At 36.0% G+C, this 18,124-nt stretch overlaps 1 protein-coding gene and 1 pseudogene across 1 annotated transcript in view; one reads left to right on the top strand and one right to left on the bottom strand.

Annotated features, from left to right (window-relative positions):
- GTF2F2 (general transcription factor IIF subunit 2) overlaps positions 1-18,124 on the bottom strand; it is a 183,949-nt gene that overhangs the window by 146,546 nt on the left and 19,279 nt on the right. The window contains exons 3-4 of the mRNA XM_063102913.1: positions 6,325-6,343; positions 5,012-5,156 (exon numbers count right to left, since the gene is read on the bottom strand). Of these exons, the coding sequence (XP_062958983.1) occupies positions 5,012-5,156; positions 6,325-6,343 (164 nt within the window). The remainder of the gene's footprint in view (positions 1-5,011; positions 5,157-6,324; positions 6,344-18,124) is intronic.
- LOC134381924 (NADH dehydrogenase [ubiquinone] 1 alpha subcomplex subunit 3-like) lies at positions 3,806-4,060 on the top strand (annotated as a pseudogene).

Genomic DNA, 18,124 nt, shown 5'->3' with positions numbered 1-18,124 from the left:
TGTTAAGACAACTAAAGACATGAGGATGGATATCAGGTGAGAGAACAGACCTTTGTCATTGCTACCACTCTGGTCCAAGCTTCTATCATCTCTCCCCTGGATCACTGTAATAACCTCCTACTTCCACCCTTGCTCCCCCACTGTCTCTTCTCAACATACCAGTCAGTGAGTCTTTAAAATGTAAATCAGATCATATCACTATTCTGCTGAAAACCCTCCAGTGGCTCCCCATTTCACTAATAATAAAATCCAAATCTTGAGAACGGGTTTGTTTACAAATCCCTTCATGATCTGCCACCGCCAACCCCCTTCTTCTCCAGCCTAATAGCCAACTACTCTTCCCCCTTGCTCATCTACTCCACCCACACTGACCTCCTTCCTCCTCCTTGAACATGCTAGGCTTGCTCCCACCTCGGGACATTTGTCATTACTATTCCCTCCCTGCCTTGAGAACTCCTAGTTATCTAACTCCACATGGACAACAACTCTTTGCTTCCTTCAACAGTGTTCAAATCCCACCTTCTTATTGAGGTCCCACCCTGACAACACTATTTAAAATTGCAAGCTCCACCTTCAACCTAATACTCCTGATCCCACTTCCCACTTTTTCCCCCACAAACTTATCACCTTCTATCCTGCAACTTAATTAACTTATGTTTATTATTTTGCTGTCTCCTATTACTAAAATGTAAGCACCCACAAGGACTGAGATTTTACTCACTAAAGTATCCCAAGCCTGCAAAAAGTAGGCACAAATATCAAATTGTTGAATTAATGAACTGTGTGCAAAGGGGTCAAAGATAATGAAAACTGAAAGCAAAAACGTCACTATGGGGAAAAAAAAAAGTCACTGTTTCTATATCAGCTCTTACCCTGACCATTTCTTCCAATATTTCCTGACTCAGTAATGGTCTTGCCATCTAGATGCTCAAGCCAAAAAAAGCCTGTAAACCACTCTAGACTTCTCACTTCCAATTCTCTCACAGCCAATTCATCATCAAAAGCTATAAAAAATTAGGTCTATTATCTCTAGAACATGATTCCTCTTTTCCACTCCCATTGCACAGTTCAAACATTTTTCATCTCTAAACCAGACTATGCAGTCCATAACTGAGCTTTTTTGCTTTGATCTAACCAGGACTAGTTAATGGGTTTTAGATAGATATGACAGAGTATGATGGGCAGGAGAAAGCAAAGTGAAAGAGACTAGGATACTTGAAGGCTAGAAAAATGAATTTTATCTTCTCTTTCTTTCCTCTTATTCATGCGCACTTTCTCATGTACTTCAAGTCCAGCTCAAATATTATCTCCACTTTTGAAGCCTTCCCCAGTTTCTTCAGGCAAAGTCCACACTCTTTTCTGCTTTGTTCATAACTCCATTAGAGCACTTAATGTAGCAATTATTTTTTCACATACTGGTTGCCCCACTGGACAGGAATCTAGTCTTATTCTTTCTAGCACAGGGCCTAGCACCAAAACTACATGTTGAACAGATGAATCAACACTTTTGCCTAGAATTGGCAGTTATAAAGAAGGAAATCTAAGTTTGAATAAAAATAAGGATTCCAAAGACAGAAGAAATACCAATTCTCTATATAGTTAACAATAAATAGTAAATAAAAATACTAAACCCAAGGGGGGGGGAAAGGTGAAACACAGGATAAGAGTAATAGATAATAGAAATCCTCATGAAAATACTTAATAGAGAAATAGATCATTTAGAATTCACAGAGATATGAAGAGGTAGACGAAATGCTAACCCAAAATAGTCCAGAAAACTAAAACATACTCTCTAAGACAGGTATGTTCAACTAGAAATAAATTAAATGGATTCATAAAATGTCAATGATATGCAGATTAGTTTAATTAGGGGGAAAGCATTGTAAAACATATCAACACTACCCTCTAATTCCATCCCCTCAAAAGACACCTAAATATGTAGAATTCAATCATTAGAAAAATGGACTCAAAGAAGGTATCTCAAAAACCAGCAAAATTACATTCACGGAAGGTACAAAGTTATTAAAACTAAAACTCTTAACATGAACCCAAATGAGGTTTTATTTTTTCTTATAAAATTCTACATTTTATAGACCTGTGCACTATTAAAAAGAAATCAAGAGTCCAGAAAAGCAATTTTTAGTAATAAGCAGGTACAATTCTATGCTTCAGGGAAAATGTAAAAATATTCGAAATAATGCCTACCTTATTTATACTACCACATAAAATAAACAGCTTACTCACTGTAAATGGCTTAGTCACTTATAATTAAGCAGGTTCACAACCAACAAAGGTAACCCTAGAGTAATGGGTCTGAAGCTTTCTGGGTCCCAGATCCCTGAGACCCCAATGAAAGCTATGGTGCTGTCCTATAGAAAAGCACACATGTATATACAACATATATCTAGCATTTTAAATATGTCACGGCAGCCACAGAGCCCCTGCTGTCTATTTATGCCTTCCTAGAGATCCAAGGAACCACTGTAGAACTGTTAGTTTAATGACCAGAAATAGCAAATACATAAGACTCTTCAGAGAAGGAGTTAAACTGTTAACAGCTCTACAGATTTTTTTCTCAGTCACCCAGGAAACTTAGAAACACTGAATATAAAAGTCCCCACTGGCTGGATTTTATCAAGTGATATACACCCAGACTGAGCTAAATACAATCAACATGGCCTTAAAATAAACCTAAAACCTAAAGTGCTTAAAAATAAGATATAATACTAATAACATTATAATAAAATCGCTAATATGTATTGAGTATTCACTATGCACAAAGCATGTTCTAAGTGTTTTAAATAGTCATATTTAGATATAAATGTAAATAATTATTATCTTCATTTCACAAATGAGGAAATTAAAGCACAGAAGGGTCCAAAGGGAGTCAAGGAACAATGACATGAAAAAGAAATAACTAATGAGGTTAAGAAGCAAAAAATTCCACTATAGTGTACCATCTAATAGCAACTTAGACCTACATTTGTATTATCACAGTTCCACAAAGCAAAAATTTACTGTCCTAACTTCAGAATGAGTGACAATCTTGATCCTCTTCCATACCCCTGCCAAAACAATCCTTATAGAACCATACTTACTTTGTAATGCCCCATAACCAGAAATGTGAACACAAAATGTTCAAAAGGAACTCAACAATGAAGGATTTAAAAGATGAAAAACGGAAGATTAATTCTGAGGATAACAAATGTTAGCTTTCTAAATCACTGTCTTTTATATAAGTACCATCAATATATCATGCTTTGGGAAAATTAATCACTTAATAAGATGTAAAAAATCTGAAATAGGGCACTTTATTCTACAAAGGAAGTTCCAGTTTCCCTACCTCAGCCTTTTAGCAAGGCTCTCCCCCTCCTCTTTACCATCTTGGTGCTGTCATCTTCCACTCCAGGGACAATGACAAAAGTAGAGAAAATATCACAGGTTTAATGGGTCTTATTAAATCTCATCAATCAAAAAACAAATTTTAGATTTCTTGGATATGCCTATACTACTCCCTAAACAATGTAACATACAATAAATATTTGTTGAATGGTTGAATCTTCTCCAGCGTAAAATGCATGTGTTGAAGGTATTACTTTAACATTTTCTACCTTCTATAATTTTATACTACGAATTATTATAGCATCAAAATAATGCAGTGAAATAAATTTATCTTAACCAAAAAGTTACAATTTACCATTTTGTTAGATTCTACATCCAAGAAAATAAAAAAGACTCATTTTTTAGATCAGTGTATGCAGCTATTGGTAATCCACGATATCACAAAAAATGTATCAAGACCAAGATGGCCACTAGACCAGACACCTTCCTCAAGAGTGCACTGGCCAAGGAGCCAGTGCTGTTCATGTCTTTCACCACTGGGGACCTCACTGCAATTTTGCCCCCACTCAGTCCCTATACCAAGTACACCATCATGATCAACCAGGCCATGCCCTACAACTACCCAGTGCCTCTCTGAGATAATGGGAACATGCCCAACGTGCCCGGCCACCCCCACGACCCTCAGGGCCCCAGCCTGGAGTGGCTGAAGAAACTGTGAGCATCTCCACTGACAGAGAGGGGTCCAACTCCCCTGTAGCCTCCAATTAAACATGCGAAAAAATTTTTTAAAATTTATATGAGAATATTCCTTTTTAAAATAATAACAACATAATTTCTTACAGCTTTCTTTGAAACGTTTGATATGATACAACAAAATCATGGATTTTTTTCTTTTACATAACCAACAAACTTTTTGAATTTGATATGACGAAATTAATTAGCTCCATTAAACTGAAGTGTTCCGCTGCTTTAATAGTAATAGTCTAAATCGAGTAAAGGATAAAAATTAAGAAGCAATGGAAATAAACATGCATATATGCATATTGAACATATGCCGCAAAAAAGCTCCCTCTGTATTTAATTCACAAACTGAAACACTTGCTCCTGATTTAACTGTTAAAATATCTCATTGCAAACACACACAGTTTAAAAACTATACACATAACTTCTTGGAAGCTGGTATCAACTAAATGTTAATTTTTATGCAATAAAAAAACCCTCTTAGTATACAAAGCATATGAGAGAGCAAAAGTTCAGACTAAAACATTCCCTAATATTAAGTGGTATTTTTTTAAGTACAACATATACTTGCTGAATATCAATTTACCAAAACAAGTAAGGATGGCTTTATCTTGGCAAAACTCAGAATATTGTTTCTTCAGCATCTTACAAGGCAGCTTGATTCACCACATTCTTCCATACACTTTGTTCTATATCTTCACACCCCAAATGGAAATTAAACTCTTCTCAAGTAATAGCCAAAATTTCATTAATACAAGAAAACACACCAGGCAGAGAAATAGCATGACATGAGTAACAGAGATACACAGAACAATAGATAGAACAGCCTTCATAATGACCTTGAAAAAGCAAGCACGAGTATATGTTGAGACAGAAAATCTATAAGACATGCACAGGAATCACATTAAATAATTCTAGTCCCACTTACCTGATGAACTTTCAGTAAATACTGTTAATGTCTGTCCTCCAACACTTTGCAAGACAAATGGATGTTCTCTAGGAGTGCTGACTGAAGCTGGTTTTCCACCAATATCATGAATATTTGCAAGATCCTCATTCAAAGTAAATGACACCTAATAGACACATTCACCAGAGTTTATTACAATAAACTTTTGTACTCAAAGTACTACTGTACAAAAATTTTGATTATAAATCAAATACTTATTTTAAAATGAGTCTTTTCCAGTCATTTTATTAAACATTTTTTAAACTTTATCAAAAAATCCTTAATACTTAGTCACAAAAAGAGTATCTATTCCCATGTCAAAGTAATGGAGCTAATCTACCAATATAAGGAACAAAAGCTTTCAATTGTTTTCTCTGGTCTGTGGGCTGAAGAACTCTTTCCAAAACAAGAATAAAATTATTTTTTTCCTAAGGTCTCTGAAGTCAGGTGATCATGTCTTGTTACTTTATATCCTTAAGACCTAGCAAAGTGCCTGGTGTTTAGAAGGAAAACAGTATTTGCTGAATGAGTGAATATTTTAGGAATATTAAGAAAGTGATTATACTTGAAAGTGGGGAAAAGTGAGCTATTTACTCTGAAAAGCTTAAACACTCCATAAACAGAGAACATATTTCCTTTTTAGTTCTTAATGACTGTGAGTACACCATACTGTTTTTCTTTTGAATATTTAAACAAATACACTAAATATTTTCAAGGATAACTCAATAATAAGGTTTAGAATAAAAAGACATAGTACATATTCTTTCAAAATGATTTTTACTGCATACCAGATCTCCCTAAAAGAACATCAATTTTTATATTAAAGGGATTTATAAACATAAAATTACTGATATTCCAAGCACACAGGAAGATCACAAAGTATTTATTAAATATCTCACTACTATGTGATAGGTACTGTAAGTTATGAACTGGACTCATTGGGTCAAGATCCAAAACCTTCAAAAATCCAAATCAAATGCCTTTGCCACACTGAAGTAATGCAAAAGTAAGTACTATTAAAATATTACTGAAGACATACTAGGTTCCATAATACTGAGAAAGGTGATATTTAGGTTAGGTCAAAGAAAAGTGCTGAAAATGAACAACTAGAAAAGAGTCCTTTCATTCAAGCAAGGGTGGCACTTATATCTTTATGTGTTCTTGACTGTCAGCCATTCATTTGATGCAGAGTTCCCAGAATGCAAACAACACCCTCTCTTTCCTCTCTTTATTATTACTAATGAAGAGAAAATAATCTCATGTTTTAAATAAAACTTTCATATAAATAATCTCACCTCTGTCCTTCCTTGATTCCTAAAAGAGAGGAAAGAAAATATTTAAAATTATTTTGGTTTCATGTTGTTTTCAAATGAGAACTAAGAGCAAAATAATGTTACTTCATATTTACATAAAATACTACATTTACAGAGATTAACTAGTATTTACCCTTGGCTCCTGCCTAAGTATCCTATTTGTAATCCTGTAGGGGAAAAAAAGTCCCATTAATCCCACATGATTATTTCAGATATTATGAGTCTGTGACACTTAACACTATTATCACCTGCCCTAATTATATATTGTCCAAATAATTACCTTATTACAATTCTTATCCTTATTTCTAAACATTTTTACCATTCAGCAGCATGAGAATGCATTTTTAAAACCAGATCTATATAGTACTTCAACAAATCTTATTATTTATTTTTTCTAGGTGAAGAGGTTTCATTTACCTAACAAAAATCTTAAAAATCAAAAGTTACTAAACTTTTTAAAAGTCTAAGCAAATTTTCTCTATTATAAAAACAATATATGTCCATTACATAAATATTTTTAATACAGGCAAGCCAAAAAATAATGTTTTAAAATAGCCATAATTCCACTGTTAACACCTTGGTACCATTAAATATCCTTCCATACAATAAATATGGAATTAATGTATACTCTTTATAACAGCCTAATTTTTAAAAAAATGTATTAAATACCTACTATATGCAAAGTACTAAGTGTAGGGTCCCTGTCCCCAAGCAGAAGACATAAAAGGTACATCCATAACTATAAAATGAGATAAATTTCAATGTTCGTTTAACAGAGCCACAATATGCCAGGATCAGATAGGAGGACACCATTTCTTTCATTTTAAGAGTTATGGGCAAAAAAAAAAAAAAGGGCAGCTCAACAAAGCAGCAGCTTGAGTTGAGCCTTGAAATGTACTAGGATTGCAACAGGCTGAGATGAGGAAATACAGTACCAGAGAATAGCTGAGCAAAGTCACAAATGACTGATCAAATTTGGCTGAAAGGAAAAGGAAAAATAAGGAATAGTAGGAGATGAACTATAAAGGAGAATTAGGGTTAAACCACAGAAGATCTTGAATATCACAGTACAAAGTATGTATGGACTTTATTCTTTAGGCAACAGAGATACACAGGTATTGTCTGAACAAAAGAATAACAAGTACAAAGATTCGCTCCAGGAAACTTGCACCATAAAATATATATAGTATGGACAAAAGGTGATTAAAGATATTGTATTAGTCTGTTTTGTGTTGCTATAACAGAACTACCTCAGACTGGGTAATTTATAAAGAACAGAGGTTTATTTGGCTTACTATTCTGAGACAGCTGCATCTGGCATGGGCCTCAGACTGCTTCTACTCATGGTGGAAAGCTGGGTGGCAGGTAGCCGGCGGGTACAAGCAGATCACATGGCAAGAGGAAGCAAGAGAGAGAGGGGAGGTGCCAGGGTCTTTTAAGCAATCAGCTCTCACAGGAACTAACAGAGCAAGATCTCATTCAGGATCCCCACCCCCCAGAGAGAGCATCAATGCATTCATGAAGGATCCGCCCCCATGATTCAAACAGCTTCCAGCACTGCCACATTGTGGACCAGATTTCCACATGAGTTTTGGTGGGGACAACACATCCAAACTCTATCAGATTTGAAGACCAGTTAGAAAACTGTTTTCCATAACACCCAGCTTAGTTCCAATCTGCCTCCATTCAGTCGTTCAATCATTTATTCTGTCGTTCAATCACTTATTCTGTCGTTCAATCACTCATTCTGTCATTAAGAGTTTACTATACACCTGCTACACATTATGCTAGCTGCATGGTATAAGATGAGTATAGGTCCTTGTCCTCAAGGAGGTTGCCCAGTTTAATGAAAATAGGTCCAATCCATGAACAATTAAGAACGAGGTAGTTTATATCTTGTCATAATGACAGTGAATGGCAATCTGGAGTAGAGTAATAAAGAGTCTCTGAGGCCAGACTAAAATTCTTTAACAAACTTCTTTAGCAGGACTTCTCAAACTTTTATATATTAAAATACAGTGTCAATCTCTTTTTTATTGAGGAAGTCCCTAGATAAAAGTGAAACAATTTTAAGATTTCACATTAAAAATATGAATTTTGGGCCGACCCCGTGGCACACTCGGGAGAGTGCGGAGCTGGGAGCGCAGCGGCGCTCCCGCCGCGGGTTCAGATCCTGTATGGGGATGGCCGGTGCGCTCACTGGCTGAGCGTGGTGCGGGCATCACCAAGCCAAGGGTTGCAATCCCCTTACCGGTCACAAAAAAAAAAAAATATATATATATATATATATATATATATATATATATATATATATATGAATTTCTAGCTTCTCTAACAAGACTGGAAGATTTGACAATTGGCCCCCAATTCAGCATGACAACAATCCCCTTGACATGCACTGGGGCAGGCAATGAATTCAGCACAGTCCCTTCCCTATCACTCCCAAATTTAGCTCCCAGAGGCATTTAATTTAGCTAGCTTAGGTGTGGTAGACAAAGCAAAAGCAAAGATGCAGAAGACACTCCCATAATACTTACTGAATTGAACTGAGGCTAATGCAAAAATCTACATAAAAAGTAATAAAGGCTTGAACCAGGTAGTGGTAGAATGCAAGGAGGAGGTGCATGGGAGGGTCACTGAACTGTTAGAACTGATAGAAGAGGAAATGACTAGAAGTGGACAGCAAAGGAAAAGGGATGAATTACAGATCATGTTGACATTTTCAGTCTGTGTAACTAGACAATCACCCAGAAGCAATTAGGAAACACAGGAGGGTAGGATAACTTCATTTTCGCGTGTGCGTGTGTGCGTGTGTGCGTGTGTGTGTGTGTGTGTGTAAAACAGCATCTTAGCTGGAATAAGAAATTGATGAGCTCTGAATGAGTTAATCTTCTAGAAAAAAAGAGTTAATCCTTGAAGACTTAAAACTTATTTTTAGAAGATGACATGTTCCCTTGTTTTAGTGTGTGAATGTATGAAATACACATGACCTTTTGCTGTTCTACATTACAACTACAATAAACCCATTGCATGATGACCTATGTTCAAAATAATAAAAATCAACTACTGTATAACACAATAATATCTTTGGAAATTAATGAAGTAAACCTCTGGCCCATCCTTTCACAGAATTTCTCATAATGCTGTTCATTTTCTCCTTCACTACTCTGAGTCCATTTCTCAACACCCCACAGCTACTTCTTTAGATCCCAGTTTTATTCTTTTTGCCTTTTTTAATCAATCATTTGTCCTTCCTTTTCCTTACACTGTTTAAATACTTCCTAGATTTGACACCAATAGGGCCTGACTTTTCATTATCACTGATAATCAATAAAGCACCACGTTTTCCCAGTTAAGAAAATGAACCAAATCATTTCAAGTCTACAATTGTACTCAAGGGTTTTCTGTTGTTTTCATTTTGTTTTTAATTCCTATTCACACTTCTCCCTTTCTGAACAAGTCACCTCAAAAACCATTAGGTGAGGCCAAGCAAGGTAGCTATCTGAAGAGTGGGCTGGGTAGGATGGTCACAGTCCGAGTAGTATGAAGAGGATGTTCGTGGGGTGCAGAGGGCAGCCGGGGGCAAGGAACTAGAGCCCAGTTATGGAAGGAGAGCATCACCATAAAGGAGCGGCTCAGCAAGAAGTGTGTCAGAGCCTAGTGGTGAGGGCATCCACATAGGAGGACAACCTGAAGCAGGCTGCTGGACTCCTAGTGGCATAAGGAGGGATCCCTATGGAAGAGAGGGGAAGTCTCACAGCAGGGAACGGAAGCCTGAACAGGGTGGGAAGGGTATCCCTGTGGATGACAGCAAAGGAGGCATCCCAATGAAGGGACCTAGAGTAGGGTGAGGAGGTCACTTTTACATACAGGGTGGGATGAAGAGGCACTGAACAAATAAAAACAGAGGCCTGAACAAATAAGCAAATATATTAAGGATAATAGGTTTCTCACTTTCAGAAAAGAGATACAAATACGAATACAAACAAATATATTCTGTGGTGTTGGATTGGAACTGGATATTGGTGTAAATTCATGATTTTCAACATATGTAGATACAGAAAATACAGACGTAAAGGGTTGTGTGTGTGTATATTCCCTAGTTCTGCTAACTGAGAAGGCCTGGGAGCTACATCCAGATCTTATGGGGTATCTGGACCTTAGTTCTAAATACCATTCAGGATGGATCCTCTAAAGGGAACCAGTGTTCCTTGGAGAAATGGCTGACTTCAGGACTCACGCAGAAATGCACAAGAGGAGTCTAAAACATCTCTGTACGTCAAAAAGTAAGAAGGGCTCAAAGAATGATGAGGATATGTCAAAAGGACTTATACTACTGAACTGTATGCTTAAAAAATGGTTAAGATGATAAATTTTACATATTTTTTATTAAAATACGTTAAAAAATTACGAATTTTTTTTAAAAGGACATAGAAGCCAGCTAGAAGGATCTCCTACTGGCTAAATTTTGGACAACTTGAACATCAGAATAAATGATAAGGTAACAAATTGTGACCCACTGATTAAAACCAGAGTCCATGAGTTCATACTAAAACAAATTAACTAATTGAAATTTTGATGAAGAATACTTATATAGTCTCAAAATACCACCCCATAGAATACTTAACAATTACAAAGGAGAAAAGAGCAAATTAACTTGAAGAAGTTTAGAAGACAACCCTTAATCAAGTAATCAAGTTAACCACCAGCCCAATGGGACAAACTAAAAACACACAAACCTTGCTAGAATACATTAAGAATCCACCTTCACCTTTGTTATATTCCTGCCAAAGATGCATAACCCAAATCTAATCATGAAGGAAGATCAGACAAACCCAAATTTTATAAAATAATTGCCTTGTAAATGTCAACAGTATTGACATTTATATATTATAAAGTCAAGGAAAGACTTCAGAATGTTCTGTACTGAAGAAAACTAAAAAGACATGACAATGAAATGTAATGTAAGATCCTGGACTGGATCCTTTTGCTATAAAACATTATTGATACAACTAGAAAAACTTGAATGAAGTCTAAGGATTAGATAGTAGCAATTTACTGATTCAGAGAGGTGTATTGTGGTTATGCAGGAGAACGTCTTTGTAAGAAACGCACATTAGAATACTCAAGAGTGACAGGGCATGATGTCAGCAACTTTCTCTCAAATGGTTCAGGAAAAAAGTTCTTTATACCGTTCTTCCAACTTTTCTGTAGTCTGAGATTGTTTTAAGCATTAAATAATTTTTAAAATGTGCCCAGTTTACTTAACTGATCCCTTACTAAGGAATCTGAGGATGTCACTAATTTTTCTCTATAACAAACAGTGCTGAAATTAATAACCTTGTATATCAACCTTTACTTCACTAACTTGTTACTTCTATGGAATAAGTTCCTAGAAACAAATGGAACTGCTGGGTCAAAGGCATGAATATTTTATTATTAATTTTTATAGCCTTCTTTTTATCCTAATCCCACTCTGGATGAGCTTATTTGTCTGTCTATATAATGGCAGAACCAACACAATGCTTGAACTGTGAGCTGGCAGAGAAAACAGTGGGATTATTATTCTACTTCGTTTTGAGTGGCAATATGTACATGTATATGTGTGTGTGCTATATATGCCATATGTATGTATACACATATACCTGTTGCTGGACTGCCTTTCAAAAAGTTTGTACCAATTTAAACTCCTATCAATAGTATGACACTGTTCTAAACTTAGTCAATTTTATAACAGAAAAATTATATCTCATTGATTTTCCGTCTGCATACACTTTATTATTAGCAGGCCTCTACATGACCTGGAGTGTTAAATGTGTTTAGAAATAGAGCTAGAAATTAAAAGTCCCTGGGCAAAGCCATATTAGTACAGGTTGCATGATTGTCAGTAAAATACAACATGTACCAAACATTTGGAAAACTGAAGTATTCTGAGGCAGAATGGTTATTTAGAAAGAAGGTCGGCTTTTAAATTAAACAAGCTAAAGCAAAACTATAAGCTAATTAAAATATAGGGCACATCAGATGTCCAAAGGTATAAAAATAATCCAACTACAATGGCTTAGGAACCTGTATAAACTGCTTAACAAAAATGGCCCAAATGTTACCAACTATTACAATAGGCTGATGCTCTCATCTTATTCATAATTGAACTCTCCTTTTTTCAGGTATTAAGACAGAATCAAATTTGGGAAGAGCTGCATCCCCAACTGCATGTTTTTTCCTGCCTCTCCCAATCTCTCCTCTGCCTCTGCCTCTGCCTCTGCCTCTCCCAATCTCTCCACCCTACATCCCCATCTCTGCTGGAATGAATAACCAAACCATGTGGATCTTCCTAACTTCTGGCCTATGCCACATGGCAAGCTGCTGTTCAGCGCTGGGAGATCTGGTAGTGAGAGGAGGTCCATACTCACACCACATTACACATGATGCAGTGTCTACTGTCTGGACCATGTAGTATGGGTGGTATGACAGTAGGAGAATACTTACTTATCGACTAAGAATTTTATATGTATTGAACCTATCAGGTATTAAACCCATCTCCTTTAAACAGATGATGAAACAGAGGGCAAGCAACTTACCCAAAGTCACACAGCTAGTAAGTGACAACATCAGGACTACACCTCAGGCCTGACTCCCAGGTCCATACTCATAATCGGTTTGCCACGATGCCTTTCTAAAACGTTAGTTGTTTTCATTTTTTACCCAAATATACTTTTTTTTAACCACAGGTAACCCATAAACTGGTTAATATGCCTCTAACAATCAATAGTTGATACACAAGGATACTTCAAAAAATTCGTGGAAAAAAAGAAGTAAAAGATAATACAAATCTTTCCATGAATTTTTTGAAGTGCCCTCATACATCTTATAATCTTAAAAATATTTGAAGACAGTTTACATAGTCTATCCTAAATCTTCTCTTAAAAGCCTTAGTATTTTACCTTCAAACGTTCCTCGTAGTTTTTTTTTTTAAGTTTTCTCATTATCCTAGTCTCACTCCACTAAATGAACTTAGTTGTCCATGTCTCTCTTTAAGTGCATCACTAAAAACTGAACATGTTTGCACTGTGAGCTAACTGGCAAAGAAAAGAGTGGGATTATCATTCCATTTCATTCTAAACAACAAATGTCTATTAAAGGAACCTTCTGTTTATAGCCACATAAATTTGATGACTTACATTAAGCTCAAAATCAATTAAAAATCCTGATAACCTAGTCACATGCACTGCTAAGCCTTCCCTCACCCATCCTACACTTGTTTAATAGTGAATTTACTAATTCAGTAACAGCAATGAAAACCGAGTAAATTAGTAAATAAGACAGCTTGGAGAATACAGCCGGGAGACCTACTAGGAAACAAGCTGTTTTCAAGCATTTCCACAGCAATCTCAGGATACTAATTACTATAAATCTGTTCTTATCATTAAAAGGATCTAGATGTTCTACAAGACTGATTATGTATCAGGTTAAATAGAAAATCTGCTAGATCTTTTTTGTCTACATATAAAACACACACACATACAAACTGCTCCGTATTTATCCCTTATATTGGTATAGAAACCCCTCCTCAACCACTATATTCCCTTTTAAGAAATTCTGGTGGATTTACTTTTTCTTCAACTATGATTGAGAAAACTGATTAGAATACAGGGAATTCAAGTCACTTCTACTGAGGATTTTATTTTCAAGAGAATTCAGAGACTAGAATGAGAAAAACAAGGAATAGAAATATTGGCTATGTACCCTAGGGAAGAGATAAAGAAAAATGGAGCAAAACAAACCAAGCCTTAGAATTAAATTTAAGAGAGAATGACAAAGAGAATATCAGGGTTCTGTACTATGTTCTGAAGTTAGCAACACTAGCCTAAAGAAGTTTCAGAAATACTTAGGTATGGACAGTGGAATAAAGAGGTTTTAAAATTTTGTCCATATTAAGCATCCAAAATAATCTGTATGTAGAGTTACCTAGAGAGTTACATACCAAACTATTACCCATGGTCACCTATAAGGAGTATGAACAGGGAAAACAGATGGCTTTTTCTTTTTATTTTGTGCAAAAGTAATTTTTAAAAAGCATGTAATTACTTATAAAATAAAACACACCCACAATATTTCTACAGGTCTTTGGTTGGACCTCATGATGAGTTAACAATGCCAGCTCATAAAATCAGCCTGTAATGGGCTGACCCCGTGGTGCACTCGGGAGAGTGCGGCGCTGGGAGCGCAGCGACGCTCCCGCCGCGGGTTCGGATCCTATATTGGACTGGCCGGTGCGCTCACTGGCTGAGTACCGGTCACGAAAAAGACAAAAAAAAAAAAAAATCAGCCTGTAATGCATGGAAGAATACATGTGCGTACACGCACATCTGCTAATACTTAGGCTAACCATAAGGTTTATCATCAAAACTGGGACACACTGGAGAGTGAAACAGGGGACACTACTAATAATTGCACAGGGAAACACATAAACTGGGACTGTTGAAGGCAAACCTAGAGGTACAGCCCCCCCATGTGTATTAGATGCAACTATGTAAACCATGTGCTTTAAACTAAGGGAAGAAAAGAGCTCCGTATTTTCTACCAAGCAAGGACTGATGAAAAATTGCAGCTTATTGCTGAATTCTACCAAACGTTTAAAGAAGAACAAATATCAACACTTCTTAAAATATTTCAAAAAACTGAAGTGGACAGAATTCTTCTAAACCATCCTATGAGGCCAGCATTACCCTGAAACCAAAACCAGGCAATGACACAACAAAAAAAGAAAACTAAAGGTCCCTTGTTGAAAAGCAATTGGCAGTAGGTATGTGGATTCATTTCTAAATTTTGTTCCATTGGTCTATGTGTCTGTTTTTGTGCCAGTACCATGATGTTTTGATTACTATTGCTTTGTAGCATATTTTGAAGTCAGGAAATGTGATATCCCCCAACCCCTGCTTTATTCTTTTTGCTGAGAATTGCTTTGGCTATTTGCGGTCTCTTGCTCCATATAAATTTTTGAGTTGTTTTTCCTATTTCTGCGAAGTATGTCATTGGTAGTTTGATGAGGATTGCAATAAATCTGTAGGTGGCTTTGAGTAGTGGGGTCATTTTGATGATATTGATATAAACATAGAAAATTCCCCACATTCATATACATACTATAGAACTAACTTTGTTTTCCCTTTATAGTTCACCCTAACAATTAACTAAGACTGTATCAAAAGCAGACATCCTGTCTCGCCCAATACATCTCTCAAAGCACAAAGCAGCTGTGCATCACATTTGAAGACATCCTACATCCTGTCTCATCTGATACATCTACCTATATAAACCCCAGCCCTCAGCTGATCAGGGAGGCAGGTGGGACATTACCCGCTGTCTGCCAGGCCAGGTCTTCCAAAATAAAAAGCCTCTCCTTTAAGTTCCGTCTGGCAGGTGTGATTGCTGATCCAACAGCAGCGAGCACTTGCACCCACAAGGGTCAGGGATTCACTGGGTGAAGGGGAATCCCACAGGACTCGTTTGTTACCATTGATTCCTCCAATCCATGAGCATGGGATGTCTTTCCATTTTTTTGTGTCTTTTATTTCTTTAATTAGTGTTTTATAGTTTTCCTTGTAGAGATCTTTGACCTCCTTGGTTAGATTTATTCCTAGGTATTTTATTTTTTTGTTGCTATTGTAAATGGCATAGCTTTCTTGATTTTTTTTTTTTTCCTACAAGTTCACTGTTGGTGTATAGAAATGCTACTGATTTTGGTAAGTTAATTTTATGTCTTGCAACTTTACTGAATTTGTTTATCAGTTCTATGAGTTTTTTGGCATTTTAACAAACCCTAAACTACTTCATTTGTCTTATAAACATATTATGGGATGGGAATGCATTATTATCCACATCTTACATACAGGAAAGCTAAGGCTTAGAAGGGTAAAGCTCCAAACCAAACAACTATCAACAGCCATTTAGGACTAGAAGCCAGGTCTTGAGCTCTAGTGAAATCACTCTACAACACCGCGGTTTTCATCATCTAAGCCCTTTCTCCTTTAGCTTGCCTTTCTTCAGTGACATACATTCTGAGTTTTATCTTGGTGGTGGCTCCCTTTTCAGTAAAACCTAACATAAAAAATTCTGAAGTCCATAAAAGAAAAGTAGGTGATTCTCTGCATTATAAAGAAGTCCACATTGAAAAAAATAATCAGAAACTTCACTAAAAGTACACACTCTTTTTCTTTCAATAAAAGTATTACAAATCACAAAAATGTGATTTATCTACAACTTGCCAAGAATATGATCCTTTTATAATGTTAAATATACAATTAAATAACTATTCCCATATTATCTCACTGGATTCATATAAAAGACCAGCAAAACAGGAAACTTTATTTTGAAAATCTAAACTCAGAAAGATCCAGTGACCTGTATAAAATCTAACTGAGAGTAAGTGATCTATGGCCAGTTAGCTCACTTGGGAGATCATGGTGCTATTAACACCAAGGTTAAGGGTTTGAATCCCCATACTGGCAAGCTGCCAAAAAAAATCTAAAAAAAAAATATGAAGTATATAAATTCCCACCTAAAAACAACAATTATATAATAATAGTTTAATGCCTCAAAAATGCCTCGTAAGTAAGTAAGTAAGTGATCTAGATCTAGTTCTAGCAGGAACTAGAAACTGCTGGAGTTTTCTTACCATTAAAAGGCCAGAATTCAAGTCTGGTTCTTCTATTAAATACGTAACCATTCCTTGAGAAAAGGAGATATTACTTGTTCCTACCTGACTTTAGAACTTTGGATATAAAAGCATGTCTATTTCCAATCAATATCTTGTTAAAACAAAATGACTAACTAAAAGGTATGTCTAAAATAAATGCAAGTAACATAAGAACTAAATACTTAGGGCATAAACACATGAAGGTATCAGTTTCTTACTTTAAAAATATGACATTATCCTAGCATATAGCACTGTTCTTCCAAAGAACAAAACCCAGAGAGCATCCACCAAATCCAAACTCCAGAGCTGACTGGCTTTAATGACGAAACTCTAAAATGATCCCCTGGAAAGTATAAGGTTTTCAACCGAGACTATGGGTATTTTAGACAAAAAGAGGCCTAAGCTCTATACTTTGGGAGAGCAAAGAGGAACAATTTAAGCTTTAAAAATGCTCACAGTTATTTACTAACAATCTCACTTTTGGAATTATAGTTTAAGAAAATAAAAGAATAAAATATCTATTGTTAACTAAATTTGTAGCAGCAGTTTTCATTTACTGATTCAACAAAAATTTACAGTGTTCACTATGCTAAGCACTGTTCTAGACACTGGAGATATGACTATAACAGTCATCAAGACAAAAATCCTGATCTTACAGAGTTTATATTCAAGATGGACAATACACAAACAAATAAAAATATGGTATGTCAGACAGGTACAGTAGAAGATGAGTAAATACTTATCAGCTACATGAAAGAATGGTGATTAGAAAAGAGGGTAAGCAGGGGTAGAGAGTACAAGGTGCTATTTTATATAGGGTGGTCAGAAAAGGCCTTGATGAGCTGATATTTGTACAGAGACTGAAAAGAAATGTGGGAACAGGACACATGAATATCTAGAGGAAGAGCATTCCAGAAAGAAAAAACAGAAGAATACCAATTATAAAGTCTGAGCTACTTCTGAGATATTCAAGAGGAAACATCAAGGAGGAGCTCAGAATTATGAGTCTGGAGTTCAGAGAGAGCCCAGGCTTGAGCTATATATTTAAATACCAACTGGTATTTAAAGCCACGAGACCAGATGAGA

This window comes from Cynocephalus volans, chromosome 7 (genome assembly GCF_027409185.1).
Source record: "Cynocephalus volans isolate mCynVol1 chromosome 7, mCynVol1.pri, whole genome shotgun sequence".
NCBI classification, from domain to species: Eukaryota; Metazoa; Chordata; class Mammalia; order Dermoptera; family Cynocephalidae; genus Cynocephalus; species Cynocephalus volans.
This window is presented reverse-complemented; position numbering and strand designations above follow the sequence as displayed.